The 23,561-nt window shown below is 33.1% G+C and overlaps 2 protein-coding genes across 3 annotated transcripts; both read right to left on the bottom strand.

Moving 5' to 3' along the window:
• Positions 1 to 14,431: 14,431 nt before the first annotated feature.
• Positions 14,432 to 17,833, bottom strand: LOC107888987 (uncharacterized). Of its 2 annotated transcripts, none has more exons than XM_016813268.2 (6): positions 17,370 to 17,833; positions 16,136 to 17,150; positions 15,869 to 16,059; positions 15,505 to 15,541; positions 15,318 to 15,376; positions 14,432 to 15,203 (listed from the first exon to the last, which is right to left on the bottom strand). In XM_016813268.2, the coding sequence occupies exons 1-6, from the start codon at positions 17,468 to 17,470 to the stop codon at positions 14,735 to 14,737; spliced, it is 1,872 nt and encodes a 623-aa protein (XP_016668757.2). In that variant the 5' UTR covers positions 17,471 to 17,833; the 3' UTR covers positions 14,432 to 14,734. The 2 variants fall into 2 exon arrangements, with proteins under 2 accessions (XP_016668757.2, XP_040932196.1); XM_041076262.1 differs by having other exon boundaries at positions 15,318 to 15,397; positions 17,370 to 17,828.
• Positions 17,834 to 19,575: 1,742 nt separating this feature from the next.
• On the bottom strand, positions 19,576 to 22,529 carry LOC107888986 (putative receptor-like protein kinase At4g00960). The gene is made up of 7 exons (XM_016813267.2): positions 21,686 to 22,529; positions 21,346 to 21,480; positions 21,085 to 21,215; positions 20,775 to 20,985; positions 20,383 to 20,620; positions 20,148 to 20,298; positions 19,576 to 20,055 (listed from the first exon to the last, which is right to left on the bottom strand). The coding sequence occupies exons 1-7, from the start codon at positions 22,488 to 22,490 to the stop codon at positions 19,723 to 19,725; spliced, it is 2,004 nt and encodes a 667-aa protein (XP_016668756.2). The 5' UTR covers positions 22,491 to 22,529; the 3' UTR covers positions 19,576 to 19,722.
• Between the last annotated feature and the right edge of the window lie 1,032 nt (positions 22,530 to 23,561).

Below are 23,561 nucleotides of genomic sequence, written 5' to 3'. Positions count from 1 at the left end.
TTTCGACACCCATGAATGAAAATAATACCGACATACTAGTATACAATTTGTTATTCGTGATGGCAATGTATGATATAACTTAATGATAATAATAACAATCAAAGGTGAATGAAATAAAGAAAATAAATAACAATAATAAAAATAATGATAACAATAACAATAAAATAGCACACTAAAAGGAAAATATTAAAAAATCTAAATAAGACGAAGAAACAAATAAATAGGTATATAAATAAATATGAGGAGAATGGTGTGTAAAAATATTGAAAATAAAGTAATTAAAGTAGGATATAAATGAAATTAAAGCCACAATTTGAAATAAAACATGTAGAAATAAATAATAATAGTGATAGTAATAACAGCCAATATATATATATAAAAGGAATAAAAATAAATAAATAAAATGATAATAGCAAGAGTGAAAAAAATAATAATAATAATAATGAAAATAATATTAATATATAAATAGGAATAGAAATATAATAAACAGAAATGTAAATAGATAAATAAAAATTAGATAAACAATAATAGTATTAAAATAACAAAATAAATATAAATGGAAACATAATAATAATATCAATAATATGTTAAATTAGTTAATTTAATAATAAAATAGTAAAAAATAACAAAAAAGGGACTAAATCGAATCTTAAAATAAAATTTTGGGGTAAATCTGAAATAAAACAAAAGAAAAGGACTAGATTGAATGCACAAATAACAAGGAGGGACCAAAATAGGAAATAATCCCCCCTCCAAAACGTGCAGCTTCAAGGCGGACCTAATTGAAAGCTAAAATAAATTATAGGGCCTAAATTAAAAACTAAAGAATCTTAATTGCAAAATAATAAAAAGGCAGAAGGACCAAATGCGCAATAAGACCATTGCTTAAGAAAACACGCGGATCCTTCGCTAAATGGGTCGGGTATGGGTCGAATCAAGGCGAAACGGCGCCGTTTTGGGCGTCTGATGCTTGCCCCAAAACGATGTCGTATGGGGGTATTATAAAAGTCAAAATTCTATAATAAAAAATTCATTTTACCCCTCAATTTAAAAAAAAAACCTTAAATCCCTTTTCAAAAAGCTCTCCCCTTCCCCAATTTCCGGCCGTCGGCCCGACCTTGCTCTTGTCACCGGACTGCCACGCCTCCGCCGTGGTAGCCGCTGTCCATGGTGGCCGAAAAATCGAAAAGCCCAACTTCCTCGAGCTTTCGACTTCCCGAGTCCATTAATCACTGATTTTTATCGGAATCGGCAAAGCTCCACCGCCCACGACGGTGCAAACATCAAAAAGGTATGGTGGTTTTCGATCTCTTCTTTTAGATTTTTTTTATTTTCTTTTAAAAAATAAAACAAACAATATAGAAAAACGAAATAAAACAAAATAAAAACCCACCTTTTAAGAATTCTTTTTCTCTGATTCGATTGCTATTTTTTGTATTTCAATCTGTGTGTATGCATAAAAAAAAGCCGAAATACATTTGTGTTTGGGGCTTTTATAGCCGAAAGAAGAAAACAGAAAGAAAAAAAGATATTTGTTCCTATTTTTTCGCTACACTTTCTGTTGTTGCTTTCCATTTTTTTTGCAGGTATAGAGGCGTGGAGGTGCAGAGGTCGTACGAGGGCAACACATGGGTGCACGAAGGCACGAGTTACGCAGCAGTTGCTAGGGTTTGCTAGGCATGTTAGGTTTTGGGTCCTTTGGGCCTTGGGTTTAGTTGGGTTGTTTTTATTTTTGGGCTTGGGTATTGGGCTATAATGGATTGTTAAGTTGGACTTTTATTATTAAATTATTTATTTATTTTTGGTTTAAAATCTAATTTGGGCTCGGGCTAAAATTGGGCCTTACAAATTATGTAAAAAAATTGAAAATTTCATAAAATTCTAAAAAAAACATTCATGATTTAACATGCCATGTCATTCTTCTATTGCGAAAGGACTTTTTTTGATAAATAACTTTATAGTTTCATTTCTTTTTTTGATAATTTTTATAGTTCAAAGGTTGTGAAAGGACTAAACTAAATATTTTAGCTATAATTTAGGGGATAAGTTAGAGATTAACTTTTGAGTTAACGTGTCATGTCACTCTTCCGTTAAGGCTATAACAGTTGTTAATAAACAGGTGAGTAAAATATTATAATTCGATAACATTAATGATCAAAATGTAACTTTTCGCAGTTCAATAGCCAAAAAAGAAATCTAACTAAAGTTTAATAACCATTTTTGTAGTATACGAGATAACAATGGGCTGTAGCGAAGTAGGAAAAGTGAGGAGAATGGGGTCAGGTTAAAGAAAAGTAGTAGACAATACATTTACATTGCAACAAATGTCATAAAAGAGAAGGAAAGTGATTCTTATTTAGTAATGTTTACACTTTACAACAAATTATTAAAGTAATATGTATTTATGATTAATTCAAGGGTTAATATAATTTTTGTTCCTTAAATTTAGTAATTAGGTTCATTTTGGTATTTATTTTTTTACTCTATTTTAGTAATTGAATTTGACAATTATGCGGTATAATATTACTGTGCCACTTGATCAATCTTTTAGATATTTTTTCAAGTTCAGATACAAAAATAAACATTATGAGTATGCTTGTTTCACAGAAAATAACTTGTAGAAAATAGTTTCTACATTTTTCTATGTTTATTTCATAGGAAATGACTTGATCAATAGAAAATAATTTATAGTTCAATGGAACCTAAACTTTAATTTTAAAAATTAAAAATTAGTTTGAATAAAAATTTTAATTTTTATATAAAAATTAGTTTGAATCAAGTCTAATATTATTATATTAATAATATTTTTAAAATTTTAATTTAAAAAATGTTAAAATATTAAAATAAATTAATATAATATTCAATATTATTAAATATACATATTTAATAACATAAATTATTAACATCCTTGATATAATTTATTATTTTAATAAATTATTTCAACTTTAAATTTTAAATAATATTCTTTGTAACACCCTAAACCCGGCCTAGCAGTTTAAACCAAATTTCGGATGCTACATTGATCACCAGAGTGATCGTAGATAAATTTTTTACAAACAAGTTGTCACGTCGAATCGTAACGTTTTAATCATTAAAATCAGTAGGTAGAATTACAGTTAAGTAAAACGTATAACCAAGATTAAATAAACGAATAAGAATCAAAACGGAACTTCTACCACAGCTTTGAAAAATCTTACATTTCAAAAATCATTTAACCAAATATAAACTAAAAATATAAATCATTAGTCATTTATTTCCACCGAGATTATTCCAGACCTTCGCACACCGAGTCCAGCGTCAGAATTCAGAAAAAGGTACCTAAAAAGGAAACAGTAAGAGGGGGTGAGCTACTTGAGCTCAGTGTGAGTCCAAAACAAGACTTCAACAGAAATACAGAATTCAAATCAGTAGCACTATGGATTTTCAGTTACACACAATGTCAGAAAGCACACTTGGAACTAACGTTCTAATAGAACTTATCAACCAGAGCACACCAAATTCACATAAAAACCCAGCACAGAAGCCGTTTAAACGACATAATACAATTAACAAATCTTACTGACAGAACCCACGGACAGATGCAAATGAAATGCAGTCAAATAAATACCCACCCATCCAGTCAACACACCTCTCCGTCCCCCGATCACACCCCAAAAGAACTGTTAAAGCTCATCCAACCAAACACACCAATTAGGATCTCGAAAGGCCCATCCAACCCTACACACCACATATGTGGACTAAGCCACTCAGATAATAATACGCAGCAGGGCTAGCATATGTGCTATACTGTGCCATGAGGTAGACCACTTGTAACACCCCTTACCCTTGTCCGACGCCGGGATAAGATATAAGGCATTATCGAATTTAATCACAAATAGAAAACCTCTGCCCTATCCATTAGACAATGGACGCTTTTCATTACAATTTTTTGACATTTTGACTTTTTTCTCTTGTTCGATTTTTTCTTTTCTCTTGGTTGGAAAAACTTAACATAAAAAACCGGGTCATAAAATTTCGTTCAAATTAAATTCATTCATACATATACATATTGTCCCTTATATGGGCCTATGAAGCCCAAAACATACATCGGGTGTAGATCGGGACTAAATCGAGAAACTTTAGAAAAACCTTGGGAGAACTTAGAAAATTTTCATTAAACAGGGTTACACGCCCATATGGGTAGGCCGTGTGGTCTCACACGCCCCTGTGGCTTGGGACATGCTCGTGTAACTCTTTGTTTATGACATCATCAACACAATTAGGGAGACACGGCCAAGTCATACGTTCGTGTGCTTAGCCCATGTGGCGAATTAAATTCTAAAAATTAAGTGTAGACTTCACACGGCCTGGGCAGGCGCCCATGTCTTGAGGTCATGTCCTTCACACGGTTGAGACACACGGCCGTGTCTCTGCCTGTATGTTTACTACTGAGCGTTCTGTTTTGTCTAATTAGGGTGCAGGGGACACATGGCCGGACTACACGCCTATAGGAGTAGACCGTGTGTCACACATAGCCTAGACACATGCCCATGTGTCTACCCATGTGGACAAATTCTAGGCTAATTTCCAAGCCATTTTCCACCTTTAAATGCTCACTCACTTATACATTTTTTATGGCATGCAACATAGCATATTTAGTCACTCAAATACTCACAATCATGATTAAATCCTTGACTTTATAATGTCAACATATCACATGCTCAAACCACCATGCTTTCATATGGCATTCCACATCAATTTCATGTTTATTCAACCTTAATAACCTACCTTCAAATTACCCAATTATACCATAGCTATGGTCATACCTATTACTCCTAATTCATTCATTAAGTATATGTGCCATTTATCACATCCATTACCAATAAGCAACCACCTCACAAAGCATAAACACATTGTATACATGCATAAATAATTAGGGTTACAACCCAAGAAACAAATATAAGCCACATCTCATTGCCTTATACAAAATAAATCATAATATCATCATGAGCCAACTCATTTGGCTAATCAATATGACACATAACAAAATGACCAAGTCCCCTATACATGCCATATTCAAAATGTTGAGACTAACTATACCCAAATATCCAATTGATAGTGTGATCTAGTCTCCGACGTCCTTCAATCCCCGAGCTAGCTTGGCGACACTATAAAAGATGGAAAGGAAGAGGGTAAGCATTAAAGCTTAGTAAGTCCATATGCAAATAATACACTATCTAAACAAGTATTTACATACATATAACATAACAAACATAATTTGTATTTCATCAAATCACTTAAACTTACTCATCACATAAACAACCTAGTCATAAGTTCATCACATATCAAGGATTACTCATAAGTTTAGTATACATACCTGTATCAACTCATAACATAATCTCTTACTCTTTCTTCTCATTGACTTACCCCTTGGGTCTTTTGTCAAGTTACTCAATAATTTACCCGTTGAACACTCGGAATACTATTGGATACACAGAAAGCTCATACATAAGTGTCACATACGTAGCTAAAGCTACCTTATATCTCATAACACATAAAAGCTCATTATCGAGCTACTCATGAGTCTGCTCACACAAGTTTTCGTTCAGGATGTAGCTACACGGGCTGCTCACACAAGCTGTCAGGTATCAGCAACACATGCCGGAATACCCAGCCACAGGTAGAATGTACAAAACCAGCACCCGGAACCACATAAACATATATCACATATCTCATAAACTCATAAATCATATAGTTCCTAGTGACATGTCACTTGTATCCGAAACTATTCCTAAGGTTCAAACAGGATTTTTCAATATTACATCTCTGTCAAGCTTGTTCGTAATGTCGATCTCAATGTCCAAATACCAAATCACTTGCTCATGGAGCAATCAATGCATAACTCGTAATAGCATTAAAGAATTTGAATTCACATAATATTAAAGCATCAAAAATATAACATAACATCATATTATTTTTATATGAACTTACCTCGATACAAAATGATGAAAATAAGTCTATTCTTTGTAAACCTTGTTTTCCCTTGATCAAGACCCGAATCACGTTTTTCTTGATCTATAATGTCAAATTTAACTTATTTAATACACACATTGTTCGAATCAACCCATAACACATAGTTTGGTAAAATGACCTTTTTACCCCTAATTTTCACTTATTTACAAATTAGTCCTTAGGTTCGTAAAATGAAATGCATTCATTTTCTTTATTATCCAAGCCTAACCGATTCATATTCCTACTCCAAACAGCCCACATTTTTCTTTATTTCATATATTTACTACCCATTTTACCACTTTTACAAATAGGTTCGTTTCATGCATTTCCATAAAAAATTACTTAGTAAAAGATGTTAAACACACATCAAACTTTCATATTCCTCCATTAAACATCAAAATACATGCATGTAACATATGGGTAAGTTTTTTAACATGAACCTTAGCTCAAAATAATGGTAGAAGTAGCTAGATCGGTTGATGACAACTTTAAAAATGTAAAGAACATTAAAAATGGGGCTAAGATGCACTACTATTGAGCTTGAAAGTTGAAGAAACCCTAGCTATGGTGAGCATGGAAATTTCGGCTATGGCATGGAGAAGATGAGTAAATTTTTCTTGATTTTTCCCTTTTTATTCTTTTATTAACCAAATGACCAAAATGCCCTTAAGGCTTTTCTTTCAAATTTTTCCTATTCATGTCTATTTTTGTCCAAAATTTTAGAACTTGGTCAAATTACTATTTAAGGACCTCTAATTAATAATCTATAGCAATTTCATGCTTAAATCTTCTAGAACTCAAGTTTTGTAACTTATTCAATTTAGTCTCTAACTTCAAATTGGACACTTTAGGCATAAAATTTCTTCATGAAAATTTCACACAAACATGCATTCATATCATGGATCATCAAATAATTATAAAATAATTATTTTTACTTTAGATTTGTGATCTTAAAATCACTATTCTGACTAGACCCTAATTCGGGATGTTACACCGTTGTACAGGCGAGTTGCAGTTTAAACTGCCAGATTAGATAATGGTATGCAGTAGAGTTGACGTACGTACAGTATAGTGTAATGCGATAATTTGCTATACAGATATGTTGCAGTTAAACTGCCAGATCAAATAATAGTGCATAGCAAAACTAACGCATGTAGGGTATAGTGCGATAAATCGTTGTACGTATAAATCGTAGTAGAACTGTCAGATCAGATCAGAATCAGTCTCTCTTTTCTTCACAACCCAACCTAAAACAGTTTATGCAAGTGCATGTATGCATTCAATCTTACAAAACAGTGACACAATGTCAGGCATTTATACAGAACATATATGCACACAAACACACCCTTGTTAATCGGGTTCAGAGTCAGACATTACACACATCAATCACAAATAACACTTAAGTTGTAGCCTAGAACGAAGTCTTAACTGCCCTTGTTTAAGCTTAGCCAAGGGTAAAGGCATACAAACACATTTTCAGATCAAAATCGCATACAGAACCAATATAAATGTCTTAGGACCACACGTCCGTGTACTCTGGCCGTGCGAACATGCCTAGGCCTTGTGAGAGGTCATAAGCCCGTGTAAAAAGGGGCATACGGCCATGTGACTATGGCACACACCTGTGTGAAGAGAGGCACACATCATTGTGACTAAAGCACACGCCCGTGTGGACTTGGGACATGGCCATGGGAACAGGCCGTGTAACTCTGTGTCCATTTGCACTAAATTCAAGTACAGGGCTAACACGACCGTATGAGGGTCTCACATGCTCATGTGCCCACCAAACACGACCGTGTGTCCAAAACACACGCCCGTGTAGAATCTCTAAATCCTCAAATTAGCCACACGACTATGTGGCCAGGCCTTGTAGCACCCAATCACTTAAACCATAATTCCCCAAACTCACACGTTTATGTGCCCGAGGGACACGACCATGTGAGAATCGATAAAATCCCCAAGTCAACCACACGGTCGTGTGGCCAGGCTGTGTGGCACCAAAATTGGCTCGAAAACTCTAATTCCCAAAAGCACACGCCCGTGTAGAAACCCTAGTGGCCACGAAACCACCCTTAAACAGCATGAAAAATGAGTTTTCCAGTTTCTACGTTTACCCACAACCGATGGAACTCAGAACCGCACTAACTAAAGTGAATTTCCATGCCATTTGACAGTACTACTGTACTTAAACAATCAATTTCCAAAAGCCACCAAGATTGCCACATTCTAACAAAATTAATGTTACAAAAGAAAATCATAGGAAAGTTTCAGAACCCACATCTGTTACTACAACGGAAAGCAATAATCTTCGAAGTGTGTGCCACGAAAATCGTTCCCCACCAAAAAGCAAGAAAAAGAAAAGCCAATCGAAAAAGAAAAGGGCAAACATGGGAAAAAACCAAAAGAAAAAGGAACAAAAAGAAGAAAAAGAAAAAGAAAATAAATAAATAACACTAAATCATTATTATTAACTAAAAACAAAACACAATAAAAAGGTTCTCCCAAAATGCACACCCAAGGACTCAAACCCAGAACCCTGAGATTACCCACACACAACCAAACCACCAAACCAGCAGGCCAATTCTTTCGCTTATGTGTGAAACTATACACAATAGCACACCCCTGCCTCTGACCTTAACCATAGAACCCAAAACTTCTAGCCCCAAAATTCGGGGTGTTACATTCTTAATATATTATTAAAAAATATATTAATATATTAATAATAAATATATATTACAATTTATAAATAATATTAAATGTTTTATAGTATAAAATGTAAATATTTTAAGGTCAAAATGTGCCTATAACCCCTGTACTTTTCAAAAATTAGAAATTTAATTTTTGTACTTGTATTTCTAGGAATTTAGTACCTCTACTTTTCATATTTTAAAATTCAGATCCAAATGTTAATACTATTATTTTATTTGAGTTGAATTTGTTGTTGTGACATTTTGAAATAATAAAAAAAACTACTAACTTGGTAGTCATATAATTTAAAAAATATGTAATCAACCTTAGTTTAACAAAAAAATTTAACAGTATTAACATTTACACTTGAATTTTGAAATGTAAAAAGTAGAGGGACTAAATTCTTAGAAATACAAGTATAGGGACTAAATTCCTAATTTTTGAAAAGTGCAAGGACTATAAGCATATTTTAACCATATTTTAATTTTATAAATAAGTATTTGTTTAAATCATACTTAGTTGATTGAGTCTTAGTTCGATTGACATGAGTATTATTGTCAATGCAGGAGGACGTAGGTTCGAGTATACTGAAGTGCATTATCCTTCTATTTTTGAGTTGGAGAGTGACTATGGGTAATTCTAAGCATTATACAATTTTTAGAAAATGATTTTAGGAAATTCGTTTTTTAGAAATCATTTTCCAAAAATTATTTTCAGTGAAACAAACATAACCTATATTTTTTTATGAATATATATTTTTTCTTCTTTTTTTTTACTTCACCCTTCATGCTTGAAAACTTTTTCTATTAATAATTTCTAGCTTGAGATAAAAAATATTATATTTCAAAAAATTGTGCTACCAAACATGGAACAAGCAACATCATCGTTTCACTTGATATCTCTTTTGAAAAACAACAATTGTTTAGAATAATTATTGTTCAGAACAACAGAATAACCATGTTCGAATTAGCTATGTTCAGAACAAGGTTTCAGTTTACAATAGTTGTCATAAAATGTAGCTATCATTTAAGAAAAATTCCTGTTGAGAACAACTTTTATTTAAAATAATTACATTCCAAGAATAACTATATTTGTTTAGAACAACTTCTATTTAAAACAATTGTGTTTTTAAGTAAAGTTAATATTCAGGATAAGTACTTTTAAGAAAAGCATCACTACAAAACAACTCTTGTTTGAAATAACTTTAACGTTGAGAACAATTCAATTTCGGCATAAGTCAAAACAATTCTTTTTCTAGAATAACCCTCCTCTTGTATTTCAAGAGATGTTCTGCAGAAGATGTTTCATGTGTCGTTACTTTACCGAAGTAGAAAAAGTGAAAGTAATCTCGAAATATGGCATAGTTCTTGGATTATCTTCACTTTTGGAATGTTTCGGAGAGTTTGGCTTGGTGGACCAAATGTGGAGATAGTTAAAAAAGTTATTGTAATATCCCGAAAATTTTTACAGTAAGATATTATCCTTGATATATTAAAATAAGGAAATAAAGTGACAAAAAGGGGAAATTCTGAGTTATGTAACATTGGAAAGTATATTATGATATATTAATTTAAGAAAGGACTAAATTGTAAAAGTGAGAAAAGTTTTGTTTCACAAGAGTAAATACTCAAAATTTGAGAGGTTAAAGTATAAATATGAAAAATTTGAAGGACTAATAGTGCAAATATTTTAAGGGTGGAATGATCTAGAAACTAAGGAAAATGGATGAATTAGGACTAAATTGAATAGGAAAAGAATTATGAGGGACTAAATCGTAATTTTACTAAATTATGTGATGATTCAATGATAGAATTTTAAAAGATCACAAAGGGCAACATGGTCAATTGGAAGAGAGAGAAATCTAGAAAGTAATGATATGTTGATGATATTTTATAATTATTAATTAGATAAATATTATTTTATTAATATTTTAATAAGATATTTTATTATTTTATTATTATTTATTAAGTAGAAAAGGAAGGAACATGCAAACCAACGTGAGAAGAAGAGAGAAAGAAAAAAAGCTTTGCTTTCTTTACAATTTGGTTCTTTCACCAAAAATCTACCATTTTCACCTAGAAATCAAAAGAATTTCTATAGCCATCAAGAGAGAAAGATCACAAAGAGACTATGGGGAGCTAGAATTTTAAGTTAGATTCAAGAAATAGAAGCTGGAGGAGAGAGAAAATCAAGTTAAAGATTGAAATCAATGGAACAAGGTAAGAACATCAAGATTTCAATATATTTTTAAGATTGATATTATTAAAAAAGAATGGAATTGATGTTAATGTAGAGTTTTCTTATATGTGGTCTTATGTTCTTGATATGTTAGTGAAGAGAAAATAAGAGAAAGTAATGAGAAATAGTGTAGAGAAAGAAAATAAGGGTGTTATAAATGTGGTAAATAAACATCTTACACTAAAATAGTTTTAGACAGCAGCAGTAGGCTAACTTTAAAAAATCACCATAAATTGTGGAAATCAAATTAGGAATGAAAAAATATAGAATTAAAGCTTATTGAGTCTTGTTTCTTATAGAAGAAACAGTGTAAGCAATGGAATTTTGAATTGTGAGATATAATAAATTTAGTGAGACAAGGTCAGAATGATTTTGGGTTCCCCTATTTTGACTTTGGAAAATCATAAAAAAATTGGAGAAAAATAATTAAAGGCTTAAATTTATATGTTTAAAATATTTTCAAGAGAAATAATCAGGAGCATCATCCAAATCTCGTACGACGAGATAATTAATTCTTAGTGAAGAAGGGTCGGAACTGTCAGACAGCGGAACAGCGGTAACTTTAAAGAATAAACTGTACTTATTGGTTAAACCAAAAATTCTGAAAATTTTATGGTAAGAAGATGTGTGAGTCTAGTTTCAGGAAAAATAAGTAGATCTTAATTTGGAGTTCTGTATCTTAAGATAAAAATAATTTAGTGACTATGACACGGATGAATAGCTTTGAATATACATATAAGTCAATAGTGAAATTATAGGTAATGTTACTTATGAGCATGATATATAAATCAAGGATGTGGAATGGAGAGGAGGAGGAGGAAAATATATATGAATATTCAGCTAGCATGGCTAATTTGCATATTTTAGGCTCAGGGACTAAATTGAATAAAAGTAAAACTTTATGGGTAATTTTATAAAAATGTCAGAAGTGACCAAATTGCATGAAATGGATTATATTATTATTTAAATTACAAAATTGAATGAAATTATTAATTTAGATCAAGATCGGGTGAAAACATGTTTTAGGGATTAAATTGAAAAGTGTTGAAATTATGGAAAATTTTGTTATTTTATAGAATTCATGGGATGTTATCAATATATATAAGAATAATTAGGCTTGAAACAAGAATTAAATTACAATAACTTTATATTTCTGAGCCTAAGGATGAAATCGTCATTAATCAAAAGTTTAGGGGTAAAATGGTAATTTTTCCTAGAGCATTAATTGAACGTATCAGAATATGAAATAAATAAAAATGATGATCAAATTTATTTATAAAGATTCGGGGGCTCAAATATGAGATGAAGGTGGAAAAGAAAAGTTTTTGGATTAGTGAAATTATAAACACGAATAAGCAACGAAATAAGTTCGCGCAACTTGAATTGAATTATTGAATGTTTGAATTGTATATTTATGTGACATGAATGTGAATTGAATGTTTAATGTATGTTTTGGGCTTCGAGAGCCTAATAGAGGGACGTTATGATTATTTTCAAAATATGAATAATAAATGATTCGAAATTATTTGAAAATGTTCAGTAAACTCTGGTAATACCTCGTACCCTATTCCGGCAACGGATACGGGTAGGAGGTGTTACAGTTCTATTGACATTTTCTTATAACATTAAGTGCTTCTTACTTCTTTTAGAAACATAGTAAGCTCTTCTTCACTATTCACCATCTCTATCACCAACAAAACCCTTCATCATCTCCGCTTAATCATTAATTTCATTGTAGTTGAAAATTCATTTCATTACTCGTACTAATTGTTTAGCTTTGTAACTCTCATTCCTGAGACATTATACTTAGGAGTGATTCACAACTAGTGAGGGGACTTTTGGGCATTTTTGGTATTTTGGACTCTTAATAGTGCTCTCTCTAAAATTCTCATAACTTGTTTCTTTGATTAACCTTTATCGTTAGCCACACTTCCTTTTTCCCTACCTTACTAATCATCATTTACTGCTACACTTAGTGCTATCGGATTTGATCTAATTTTCCTTTCCGCCTTCTTTCGGTTCATCTCGTTCACTTGTTTGAGACGCTTCCTCCCTCCAAAAAAAAAAAAAATTTCTACAGTGTGTTAACAATTGGACTTACATTTTTAAATCTATAAATAGAGAGGCTAAAATTCAAATATATGAAACGTACAGGGACTTAAAAAATATTTTAACCAAAGAAAATTTTCCAGCCTAGAAATAGGCATTCCTTCCTGCCCCCACTTCGAAATCCCATAATAAATTGACCTAGTACTGTACTTCCCCTCAAAAACCACGATCAACAAAAAGTTTTAAAACCCTTGAAAACTCAGCATCCCAAGTTCCCATATCTGTTTCAACAAGATCCTACTAACAATGTCTCCATCTCTAAAGACACTGACCCACCTATCTTCATTAATTACTCTCTTTCTTCTCCTCCGTTTCATACACTCATCCTCAATGCAACATCTCCATAAGGCTTGCCTGTTTTTCTTTTCCCAAACAATGTCAAATCTTATAAACTCGACCCTAATGGTCACTTGGAAGTGCACCTGGAAAGCCCATGCATGGCCAAGTTTGATGGGAGAGTGCATTTGATGGTACGGTGATAGCTAACATTAGTTATGGTGGGCTTGTGGGAGTTGAAGGGCTGTCTCAAGAAGAGTTGTTTTTGTGGTTGCCTATTAGAGGTATCATACTGAATGATCCTCCTTCTGGGTTAATCTGTGTTGCTAATAAGCAATTGTCTATTTCTCTCTTTGAAGATCCTCCTCAACAAGGTAAATTTGGATATAATTCTTTGTGGGGGGGGGGGGGTTTCAAATTGTTCTTGTTTCTAATGTTTGGTGGTCGAAAACATGTTCTATTTTCTTGTTCTTTTAGATGTTATTGGTCAATATAATTAGTGTAGATCTGTAAATTTGTTATCTGTTTTTTTCTTCTCATATTTGTGTTCTTGATTATGTTTGGCAATGTTCTGGAAGTAAAAAAAGTTTAAACAATGATGCACTAATGGTTGGAGTCCTAAGTCCTCCCAAAATCTAGAAGTTTGTAATGGTATTAAAAAGAGTCAATTAGATTAGTTATATTAATTTTGTAAAATAACTGTAATTTTATTAAATCTACCATGAGTTCTCAACTGCTTATATTAAAAAATTGCTTCAGGTTAATCATACATTAAAAGTTTAACAAAATATATCGATTTGATTTAGAAAAAAAGTCCATGTATTTTTCGTTATCATAAAAACATTATATTCTTATTAGATAGTTAAAAAATACATACAATAATTTTAAAGATGATTTGAGTTTTTTTGTTGTTGGGGAGTATGATATATTGTCCAAATTATGAATAAGCTAACGGAAAATTATAACCACATCACTTGTAAAGATGAACTTCGATTCACCTCAAATAATTTTTAGTTGATGGTGTTTTAAATTAGTATTAAATTAAGTTAAAATGTAAGTTAGCTAAGTCAACTTATTTTATTGAATTTCGATCTAAATAAACTCATTTTATTGTTACTTAAAAGGGAAATTGAAGAAAAATATTCGGAAATACTATTGAAGAAATAATAACATTATTCAGCTTTTTTTAGGCAACTGAATGTTCGAATAAAAACTGGTTAAAAAAATTTAAAATTCATAAAGAAACAAGACATAACTATTGATTTTTGTATGCCCATTGTTCTCCTGAAAATTTTCTTTTTCTTTTTCTTTTTTAAAAAAAAGGCAATAAAATAAAGAAAACAAAAAACAAAACCAGTTGCCTGCACTCATGACTCGTTATAATCAATGACTGCATAAAACCATTTACCAGTAACACCATCTGCTCTCAAAATTAGTAGCCATTTATCTGAGGCCTTGGAGTTGGACCCATCAACCGAGAGAATGGCATCTGGGTCCGGCCCGGTGTACCCCTTTGCCCACCATATTGGTCATCTTTTTTCTGATCGGAGAATGATTTCGAAAAGGCTTGGGCAAGCTCCAGAGCTGATGTTACTTTTCCATAACGTACACCAGCCACCTGAGCAGATACTGGATTAGTATTCTCCACAGGCTTACGCCAAGTCTCAGGTGAAGGCTGCCTCTCCTTCACTGGCGGTGCTTGCTGCGGTCTTTCAGTTTCCCGGCCATTCCGCCTATTTTCATTTCGCCAATTCCTCCTCTGCATGTCAACTCTTCCATTGTCAACACGATGGTTCCTCTCAGATTTTCTTCCACCTCTCTGATCAACAGGAGGATTCTCGACTCTTTCACCATATGCATGGTCAGCAGCTTTTTCAGTCCTCGTAACATTATGTTTGACCCTTCACGTAACAATAATGACATGCTATTATTAGGTTTTGGCCAACCGGCAAACAAACCCGAAAAAAAGTAATGCAAAATGTCCTAGAATCACATTCAATACAAGAAATCTCTACCTATCAACATGTTGAACTGGCTCATGATTTCTATCATCTATCCCTCTTTCCTTTAGAACCTGAGAAGCAGACCGGCAATCCTATCAGGTATTAATATGACAATCACAAAAAATACCAAGCGTGAAGCTATAATAATGGATAAAAATGATTAAACATTCCAATAAGAAGACATGAGAGATTCACTCACCAGTTCTCGTGGGCGAGCACCACCAAACAATGAATTTCTGCATCAATGACACTTAGCTAAGTAGTTATTCATTAAACCTAAAGTGAGGATCAATTTCATTCCAACATTACCGTAGAAGTCATTAAGGACATGTAAACAAAATATTGATCCATTATATGCAACCACTCATTCACTAAGCTAAGAAGTATAAGGTCTAACATTCGAATTAAGTAATGACAGATAAGATCTACTCTGGCAAACAGGTGATAAACAAATTTAAGGACTCTAAAATTGCATTCATTGTTCCATTTTGCTTTAGTTGTTTCACAAGAACGCTATACATACATACAGAGTAACATTAACTCAGAGTCTAGAAACATACTACCTTTCCTTCTCAATGTTCCCTTCCAATTGTTCGATGGGCTGTGAACGTGGCTTTAAATTGAGCTTAGGACGATCCACTGTCTGATTCCGACTCTCACTACCAGCTAAACCAGGTTTTGAAGTATGCATATGTTCATGTGAACGGTTACCGATTTCAGTATGAGTAAGCATTAATTCACTTGGCTGGTGCCCCTATTTCAAGCATTTATAACAATTAGGGGTGAACCATATGAATCCAAACTTCAAGTGTATGGCATCAGAAGAATACCTGCTTAGGATCAACAACAGGTGATTTGGGGCCATCTAATGGCTTGCTCTGAGGAAATAACTTCAACTTGGGTCGCTCAGATGCTTCTGCCAGCGCTGATGGTGATGACTGCAATTCGTAACCACCAAATTTGCCATCAGAATGAGTTGAGCAAACTGCTTCACCATGTAACATTGATTTATTTTCTTTAACTTCCAAATAATTAAGATTACGGTTCCTTTCATAGTCCAGTAACTCCTTTCTCCCACCATGAATTGCATCTTCAATATTCAACCCCTTCTCCACATGCCTTGCCAATGACACATCAGAATACTCCCTTCCACCTGCAAGGCTCATTCTGCTGTACATCTTATCATCATAACCCTGGGAGTGCAAACCATTTTCTACTTCTGAATGTTTACTAACATCAATATCTTTCTGATATTGAAGGGACTGCTTTGACTGCCATCGACCTGAAGAAACCTTTTCAAGAGCACTAGCATGAGCCAACTTCGAGACAGCACTTTGTTCAGACCATGCAGATTGTACGGGCTCTGCAACACTAAACGACATCTCCTTCCTAGATGTCCATGCGATAGGGTATGGTCCTGAAGCAACCTGCCTGTGGTTCCACCCCAAAGTCTGAGAACTCAAACCACCACGAGCAGCTTCAGACACTCTACCAGAGTGTGAATGCCCCACGCCACTTGACAATGGAGATACAGGAGCTGATCCGTGTCGGCCTGAAACCCTACCCGCATAAGCAGACTCCGGCTTCAGCTCCAGATGCCCCGGAGCCCAAAAACTCTCATCACTAATGGTTCTACGTGGGGCAGAAACCCCATCTAACGGCGTTCTTTCATCCTCATCGAAATTTCGACCAATATGCACTGAACTGGTAAGAAATGGGGTTTTATTATCAAAATGCCTAGTTGCAGGAGACGAATTAGGCCGAGCACGGTGATCTGGCCGGCCCATGGCGTTTCCCCACGATGTTCCCCTATCATAACCTGAACGATCGGAAGGCCTAACAATCCTGTTCCCATCAAATTCAATAAGAATAAAGAGAAATATTAACAACTAGGGTTTCAGTTGCAGATCCAGTGACTGTCAGATCTAATATAAAACGACCCAAATTCAGCATTTTGAATTATACCCAGAAAAGCATACATCAAATAGTAAAGGAAAAAAAAGATCGAAAAAAAGATAAAAAAGATTAATTAAAATAAGTGGAAATTAAAACTAGGTTACTTACACGCCCGGGGCAGAAGGGAGAGGGAGATCAGTTGGGATTGAACCACCATGAAAATCTTTTAAAGTCATAGTGTTGCCACTGAAAGCCTTCTTCTTCGACATGTTTTTCTTCTTCGTTTCTTTATCTCAAATTCTCTTACTTTCTCTCTCAGTTATATTAACCAAAGAATTCGTTAAGCAAATAGAAAATAAAAAATAAACAATTCAAAAATAAAAATAGAGGAACCCCCGATGCAAAAGAAGAATGGAGAAGCTCTAAAATGGTGGAGGGCGGGGGTTGCCTCTTACTTGCAATCTCAGGCCCTCTTTTTTTCTTTTTATTCTTTTTGGCTCTACTATAAAAACAAAAAATGGTTAATGATTCTGAATCTCTCTGTTTCTGGGTTTTCTGATCTTTGTTTCTTCAGCTTTCTTTTAGCACCAAATCAGGGGTTGAGCAATTCAATTGCGAGTTCACAACACATATTTTTGTTGGGCTTTACCGCCTTCAACAATATATATTGAATGTAATCATTTTGGGGCCGACTATTATATCATTGTTACAACTTGGTCCAATTCTAAACTTTGGACCTGCCGTTTTTCATACCATCACTATATGATTTCATTTCTAGCTTCTTCCTTCTTCTTTTTTTCTCTAAAATATAAAAAAGATGGGGTTTATTTTTTTACTTAAATATTATTTCCCATTTTAGATATATCCAAAACTTACTTTTCAAATTCTTAAAAAAAATTATTTTTTTAAAAAATGTTTTTTATTACTACCTAAATGTCGAGTTTCTTTATTTTTATTGAATAGTATATATAGAATCTATTGTCCATCCACAATATAACAATGAAAAGATGTTAGTTTAAACTTGACACTAGTAAATGTCGAGCTTATATTGACTACTTTTTAAGATTTTCTGTAAAAAAAAATTGTTCTTTGTGGATATGAAAAAAGAATTGATGTGATAGATAGGAACTCGTCTCTTGTATACATCAAATTCATGGATGATTTTTAATGAAAAAATTGACACATATGAATGTTGACTTTAAGCACAATTAACCTGACCTAAATATTTTGCTTCTATAAAATAAAAGATAAAAAATTATTAAAAATTCAACTCTTTCAATATTTTCTCATTCGATCTTCTCGAAAACATTTCATTACATTGACAATAATTTATGAGGGTTAGGTTGAGTTAAAGAGTTAAAATTTTATTTTAACCTAAACTTAATACTCACGGGTGCCGAACTTCATAAAATATATTTATTAAAGTTAAGTTTACGGTAAATAATAAAGACTTAAATATATAGAAATTTGACATATGTAAATGTCGAGATTATTACAATACATTTATTAGGTTTAAGTTTATAGTAAATGATGAAAACTTAAACATAATTAAACTCAACACTTATAGGTATCGAATTCTATATAATTCATTGATTAGGGTTAAATTTATAATAAGCATAAATTTGATATTCGCAAATGTCAAGCTAAAGACTACAAATTTATTAGGTTTAACTCCCAATAAAAAAATTTAATTTCATATCTCTTATATATTATATGAAACTTGACAGCTATGGATGTTGAGATAGCTTCACCATTGCATGATTATTACTTAAAATCTATTGGGACATGAAAAATTTGCAGGCATAGGTTTCAAATAAAAATTTGACACCCATGAATGTAAGGATTGCCATAAAAAAAGAGGATTCTAAAAAATTAACTTTTACATGAACTTATTTTAATAAATAATATATTATTTGACTATATCAAAATGAAAATAAAACCTAAAAATATGATTATCGTCAATTTATATTATTTGTTAATAAGTTTTAAATAATTTCTTACTTGTCAAAAAATAAAAAAAAATGATTACTTGAGTTAATCTCTAGCCTCTAGTTTACTTTTAAGTAGGATAATTTTTAAATATGATATATTAAATGTTGATAATTTAAAAAATTATGTAAAACAAATGGTTTTTTCTTTAAAGAATAGTTTTTAAATAATTCTTTTTTAAAGTATTTAACTTTTTTTATAAAAATATTATGTGAGATTAAAAAAACATAAACACCAATCAATAATTTATATATAAAAAATCAATTATATTTTAATCGAATTGTTAGCGTGACTTCAAAGGATCTTAAATGCTTATTTTCTTTCGAGATTTAAGAGTTTAGGAAGATTATAATAGAACTAGAAATTTATTTTTTGAAAAAAAATATTAAAATAAAATTGGTTTTACTTCATTCTTAACTCAGTTTTTGACTCTAATAATTGAGTAGGGTGTCATCACTCAATTAATTCAGGTTAAAATCTTTTATACAAAAAATAAAATGAGAATAAACTTAAAATACACCAATTGCAAACACTACCTAGGAGATAGCTCACTAATTGAGACCTCGTTGCGGGACAATGGTGGCAACTCTGTGTTGGATTGGTTTGAAGCTGATGCCGATGAAGTTGACATATCAAAATTGAAGTTGCTCTGCATGACAAATGCTGGTTGTGCCGGCACGGCAAGGGTGGTCGAGAAGCTATTCAGCATCAGAACAACCGAAGCCATGGTTGGTCTGGCTGCTACATTTTCCTGAACACATAGCAATGCAATGTGAATGCATCTCATTATCTCATTCCTCGACCCATCACCCAATATGGGATCAACCAGATTCAATGCCGTCCCTTCTCTCCAGCTTCTCCATGCCTACCAAGGAATCAGCCAATGTCCAATTTAAACAATGTAAACATATAACTCTTTTAACATTGGCTTTCAGTCACTAGAAATCATATACTTACAAAACCTAGTATGTATTCGTACTGCTCATCGTAACGGAAGCTATTGTTTCTCTGGCCACTTATAATTTCTAAAAGTAATACACCGAAGCTGAACACATCTGATTTTACTGAGAATTGTCCATGGAAAACATATTCGGGAGCCATATATCCACTGCAATTAAGGGAAGCTTCATTAGTACAGTTCATATACACATGTTTAATATCTAAAAAGCTCCTAGGATGTCTTGATACTTACTGAGTTCCCACTATTCTGCTAGTGCTGCCTTGTGTTTCATCCTGTCCAAACAATCTTGCCATCCCAAAATCTGCAATTTTAGGAACCATCTCTGCATCTAACAAGATATTACTTGCTTTGAGATCACGGTGAATAATTCGAAGCCTAGAGTCTTCGTGAAGGTAAAGGAGTCCACGAACAATGCCATGTATGATTTTGAACCGTGTTTCCCAATCTAGTTCTGCACGCCTGATCCGATCTACGTCATCACAAAACTTTCAGATTAGTGGAACAAATTCAAGGATTAAATTTGGTGCATGTCCTTGATGATGGCTATATACATTTAAAAGGAAAAATATACAAAGTTGTAATAGAAATGCAATCTGAAAATGAAATTTAAACTGAAACATTACCAAAAATGAAATGATCAAGGCTTGCATTTGGCACAAACTCATAGATGAGAAGCCTTTCCTGTCCTTGCAAGCAAAAACCAAGGAGCCTAACTAAATTGCGGTGTTGAAGCTTGGCAACTAATTGCACCTCGGTCTTAAATTCTAAGTCTCCTTGACCAGATCCTTTAGACAGTCTTTTCACAGCAATCTCTTCTCCATTTGGAAGCTGACCCTGAAAACATAACAATATACATATGAACCATAAGTAGCTTTTGATAGATTTAGAAATACAGTTCATGTATATTCATTGACATAGCAGACTATTCTTTGCCTTGTAAACAGCTCCAAATCCTCCTTGACCAAGCTTATTTGCATCAGAGAAGTTATCGGTTGCAACCAAAACAGAATCGAAGCCGAATTGCAAGGAATCGGCCGCAGACATCTCATTATCCGCATCCTTAGCTGCAAAAAGGCAATATAATTATTGTACAATTTCTTCGGCAGCTGATCTACACTTACTAGTTGTTTGTTTGGTCTTTGTTTTATTATATTTTAGAGAATCCATGTCATGGATGTGAGTGAATTTACTTACTTTCAACTTTTATAGGTATGTCTTTGTTTCTTTTGGGTCTCTTAAAAATGCAGATGGAGATGATAATTAGTATTAGAAGGCCAACAACTGAAGCAATAACAATGATTACAGTTCGAGTTGTGTTATTCCCATTTCCTGCAAAACACAAATTTAGATTGTTATCATTCTTACGAACATACATATAATATATACGCAGATAAACCTAACAGGCAACCTCCAAACAGAAATAAGTAAGCACATATTAAACCACTGCTCATTTTGTTGGTCTTTTATTTTCTTTTCTTTTTTTCTTTAATTGCTTTGCTCAGGAAAAAGAAAAGAGTACAAATCGATTCTTTACCTGGAGGTGGCGTCGGAGAAGAAGTTGTTGGAGGTGACGGTAAAGGAACTGCGGTCTCATTATAAAAAGGGTTAGACTCAAACCTCAACACACAGTTTGGTCTAAGAATCCTACATCCCATCCTTCCATAGCAGCACCCTCCAAGTTCGCTCCTGCCGTAATTTAGACAAGCAGTGCAATTTTGTTGGTCCATATCTGGAGTACACTGTACCGTGGCATATACCATTTGAAAGATACCAGTCGGTGCATTGCCAGCTGCGTACTTGCGGAGTGGGCCACTGGCTGCAGCTTCGCTGCTTAGATTATTCAATAGTTCACTTAATGCTCGATTGAACTGATCAGGGTTCGATGCATTCATCGGGTTGTTTTTACAAGAACGAGGATCGTTCTCCAGCTGCCCGTACAGGTCTCGGTTGGCGTACCGCACCAAACAGAGCTCGGACCAAGCGGTGGCGACCTTGTTCCGGGGACAAAACTGCTTGAGTTCGGTTGCGGTAGAGTTGAGGCAAGTGTTGCAATCGACTTGGTTCATATCACCCCTGCAAAGTGCGATTGAGTAAACCTTGTTGGGGCTTTCTCCAGCAGATAGATTGAAAAACCCGTAATTGAAATAACTAAGAGTGGCGAATCGGGAGATGATGCTATTGAGGTTGGCCTCGTAAGTGCTGTTTGGGGTGTAATTGCCGCTGCCTTGACTACAATCGTGCTCAAAGTAAACAGGATTAAGCTGTGCAAGGATAAGAGTAGGGAGGAAGGAAAGAACAAGTGAATAAGAAAACAGGGGAACTGTTGTTAAAGATCCCATTGCCAGTGGAACAATCAATTACGAAAACATGACTCACCCTTCTTACTTATAAGTTTGGCGCAGCCGCGTACGCCGGGCACTAACCAACAATCAGTAAGTCAATATTACAAGGCCATACAGAAGACCTTGAACATTCAAAGTTGAAGCTCTTATCATACCCCTTTTCTAATTTTATAATATATTAAATTATGTTATTTTTATGTAACATAAATTTTTTTTATTTATACTAATATATAATATAAATACTAAAAAATGTTATATTACCTATATATAAATTTTAATACAAAAAATATATATAAATTTTAAATTAAAAATTAAAAATAATATAAATATTTTTAAAAAATTAAAATATATAATATGGATATGTTTAAAATGAGTTTAGGTTAGTTATTTATAAATACCAGTAGACATGGACAAAATTTTTGTTGATATTTCGAATTAAGCTGAGCTAAGAATCTTGGACAAAAAAGTATGTTTATACCAAACGCCTAAACCCGACCTGACCCAGCCTATAAACACATTTATAACTTAAATATCTTAGCCCACTACCATTCATCCAAAGTGTATAATTAGTAGAACTTTTTTTAATCTTTATTGTTTTTAATGAAAGAAAATTATTGATAATGTTTTCAGTGAGGTAGTGTTTGGAAAGGTTAATAATTGAATATGAATATATTTGATTGTAATATCTCAAGAGTGACATGTTTGGGTAATGTTTGTAATTGACGGGTCTCACAAAATTAGATATAATTAAAGCACTTCAATTACATTTTTCAATTCTTACGGGAAGTGAAAATTAAAGTAATTAAACTCAAATTTAATTACTCTAAGGCTTTCCAAGCCCTCAAACAAGTCTAGGTTATAAACATTACATTATAAGCATCATAAACATTTACTAGGGACGGCTATGATAAAAAAAATTCTAAAATTGTATTATAAATCTTAAATTATATTATGTATGGATTGGTTGACTGGGTGATATAGTAGTGGCTTATGAAAATAAAAAATTCCAAGGCTCTTCAAGTCATTCACAAATTTTGAATCATTGAGGATAATTCCACTTGTATCTTT

This window comes from Gossypium hirsutum, chromosome A09, assembly GCF_007990345.1.
Source record: "Gossypium hirsutum isolate 1008001.06 chromosome A09, Gossypium_hirsutum_v2.1, whole genome shotgun sequence".
NCBI classification, from domain to species: Eukaryota; Viridiplantae; Streptophyta; class Magnoliopsida; order Malvales; family Malvaceae; genus Gossypium; species Gossypium hirsutum.
The sequence above is the reverse complement of the archived record's forward strand: the minus strand, read 5'-3'. Positions and strand labels throughout refer to the sequence as shown.

Coding starts and splice junctions, on each gene's coding strand:
- LOC107888987 (XM_041076262.1), bottom strand. CDS start 17,470: ATGTCGAAGAAGAAGGCTTTCAGTGGCAACACTATGACTTTAAAAGAT. Junction 15,542..15,868: donor GGGAACATTGAGAAGGAAAG/GTAGTATGTTTC, acceptor TCATTGATGCAG/AAATTCATTGTTTGGTGGTG. Junction 15,204..15,317: donor CCAGTTCAACATGTTGATAG/GTAGAGATTTCT, acceptor TGTTACGTGAAG/GGTCAAACATAATGTTACGA.
- LOC107888986 (XM_016813267.2), bottom strand. CDS start 22,490: ATGGGATCTTTAACAACAGTTCCCCTGTTTTCTTATTCACTTGTTCTT. Junction 21,216..21,345: donor CATACCTATAAAAGTTGAAA/GTAAGTAAATTC, acceptor GCCTTTTTGCAG/CTAAGGATGCGGATAATGAG. Junction 20,299..20,382: donor AGCAGAATAGTGGGAACTCA/GTAAGTATCAAG, acceptor CCTTAATTGCAG/TGGATATATGGCTCCCGAAT.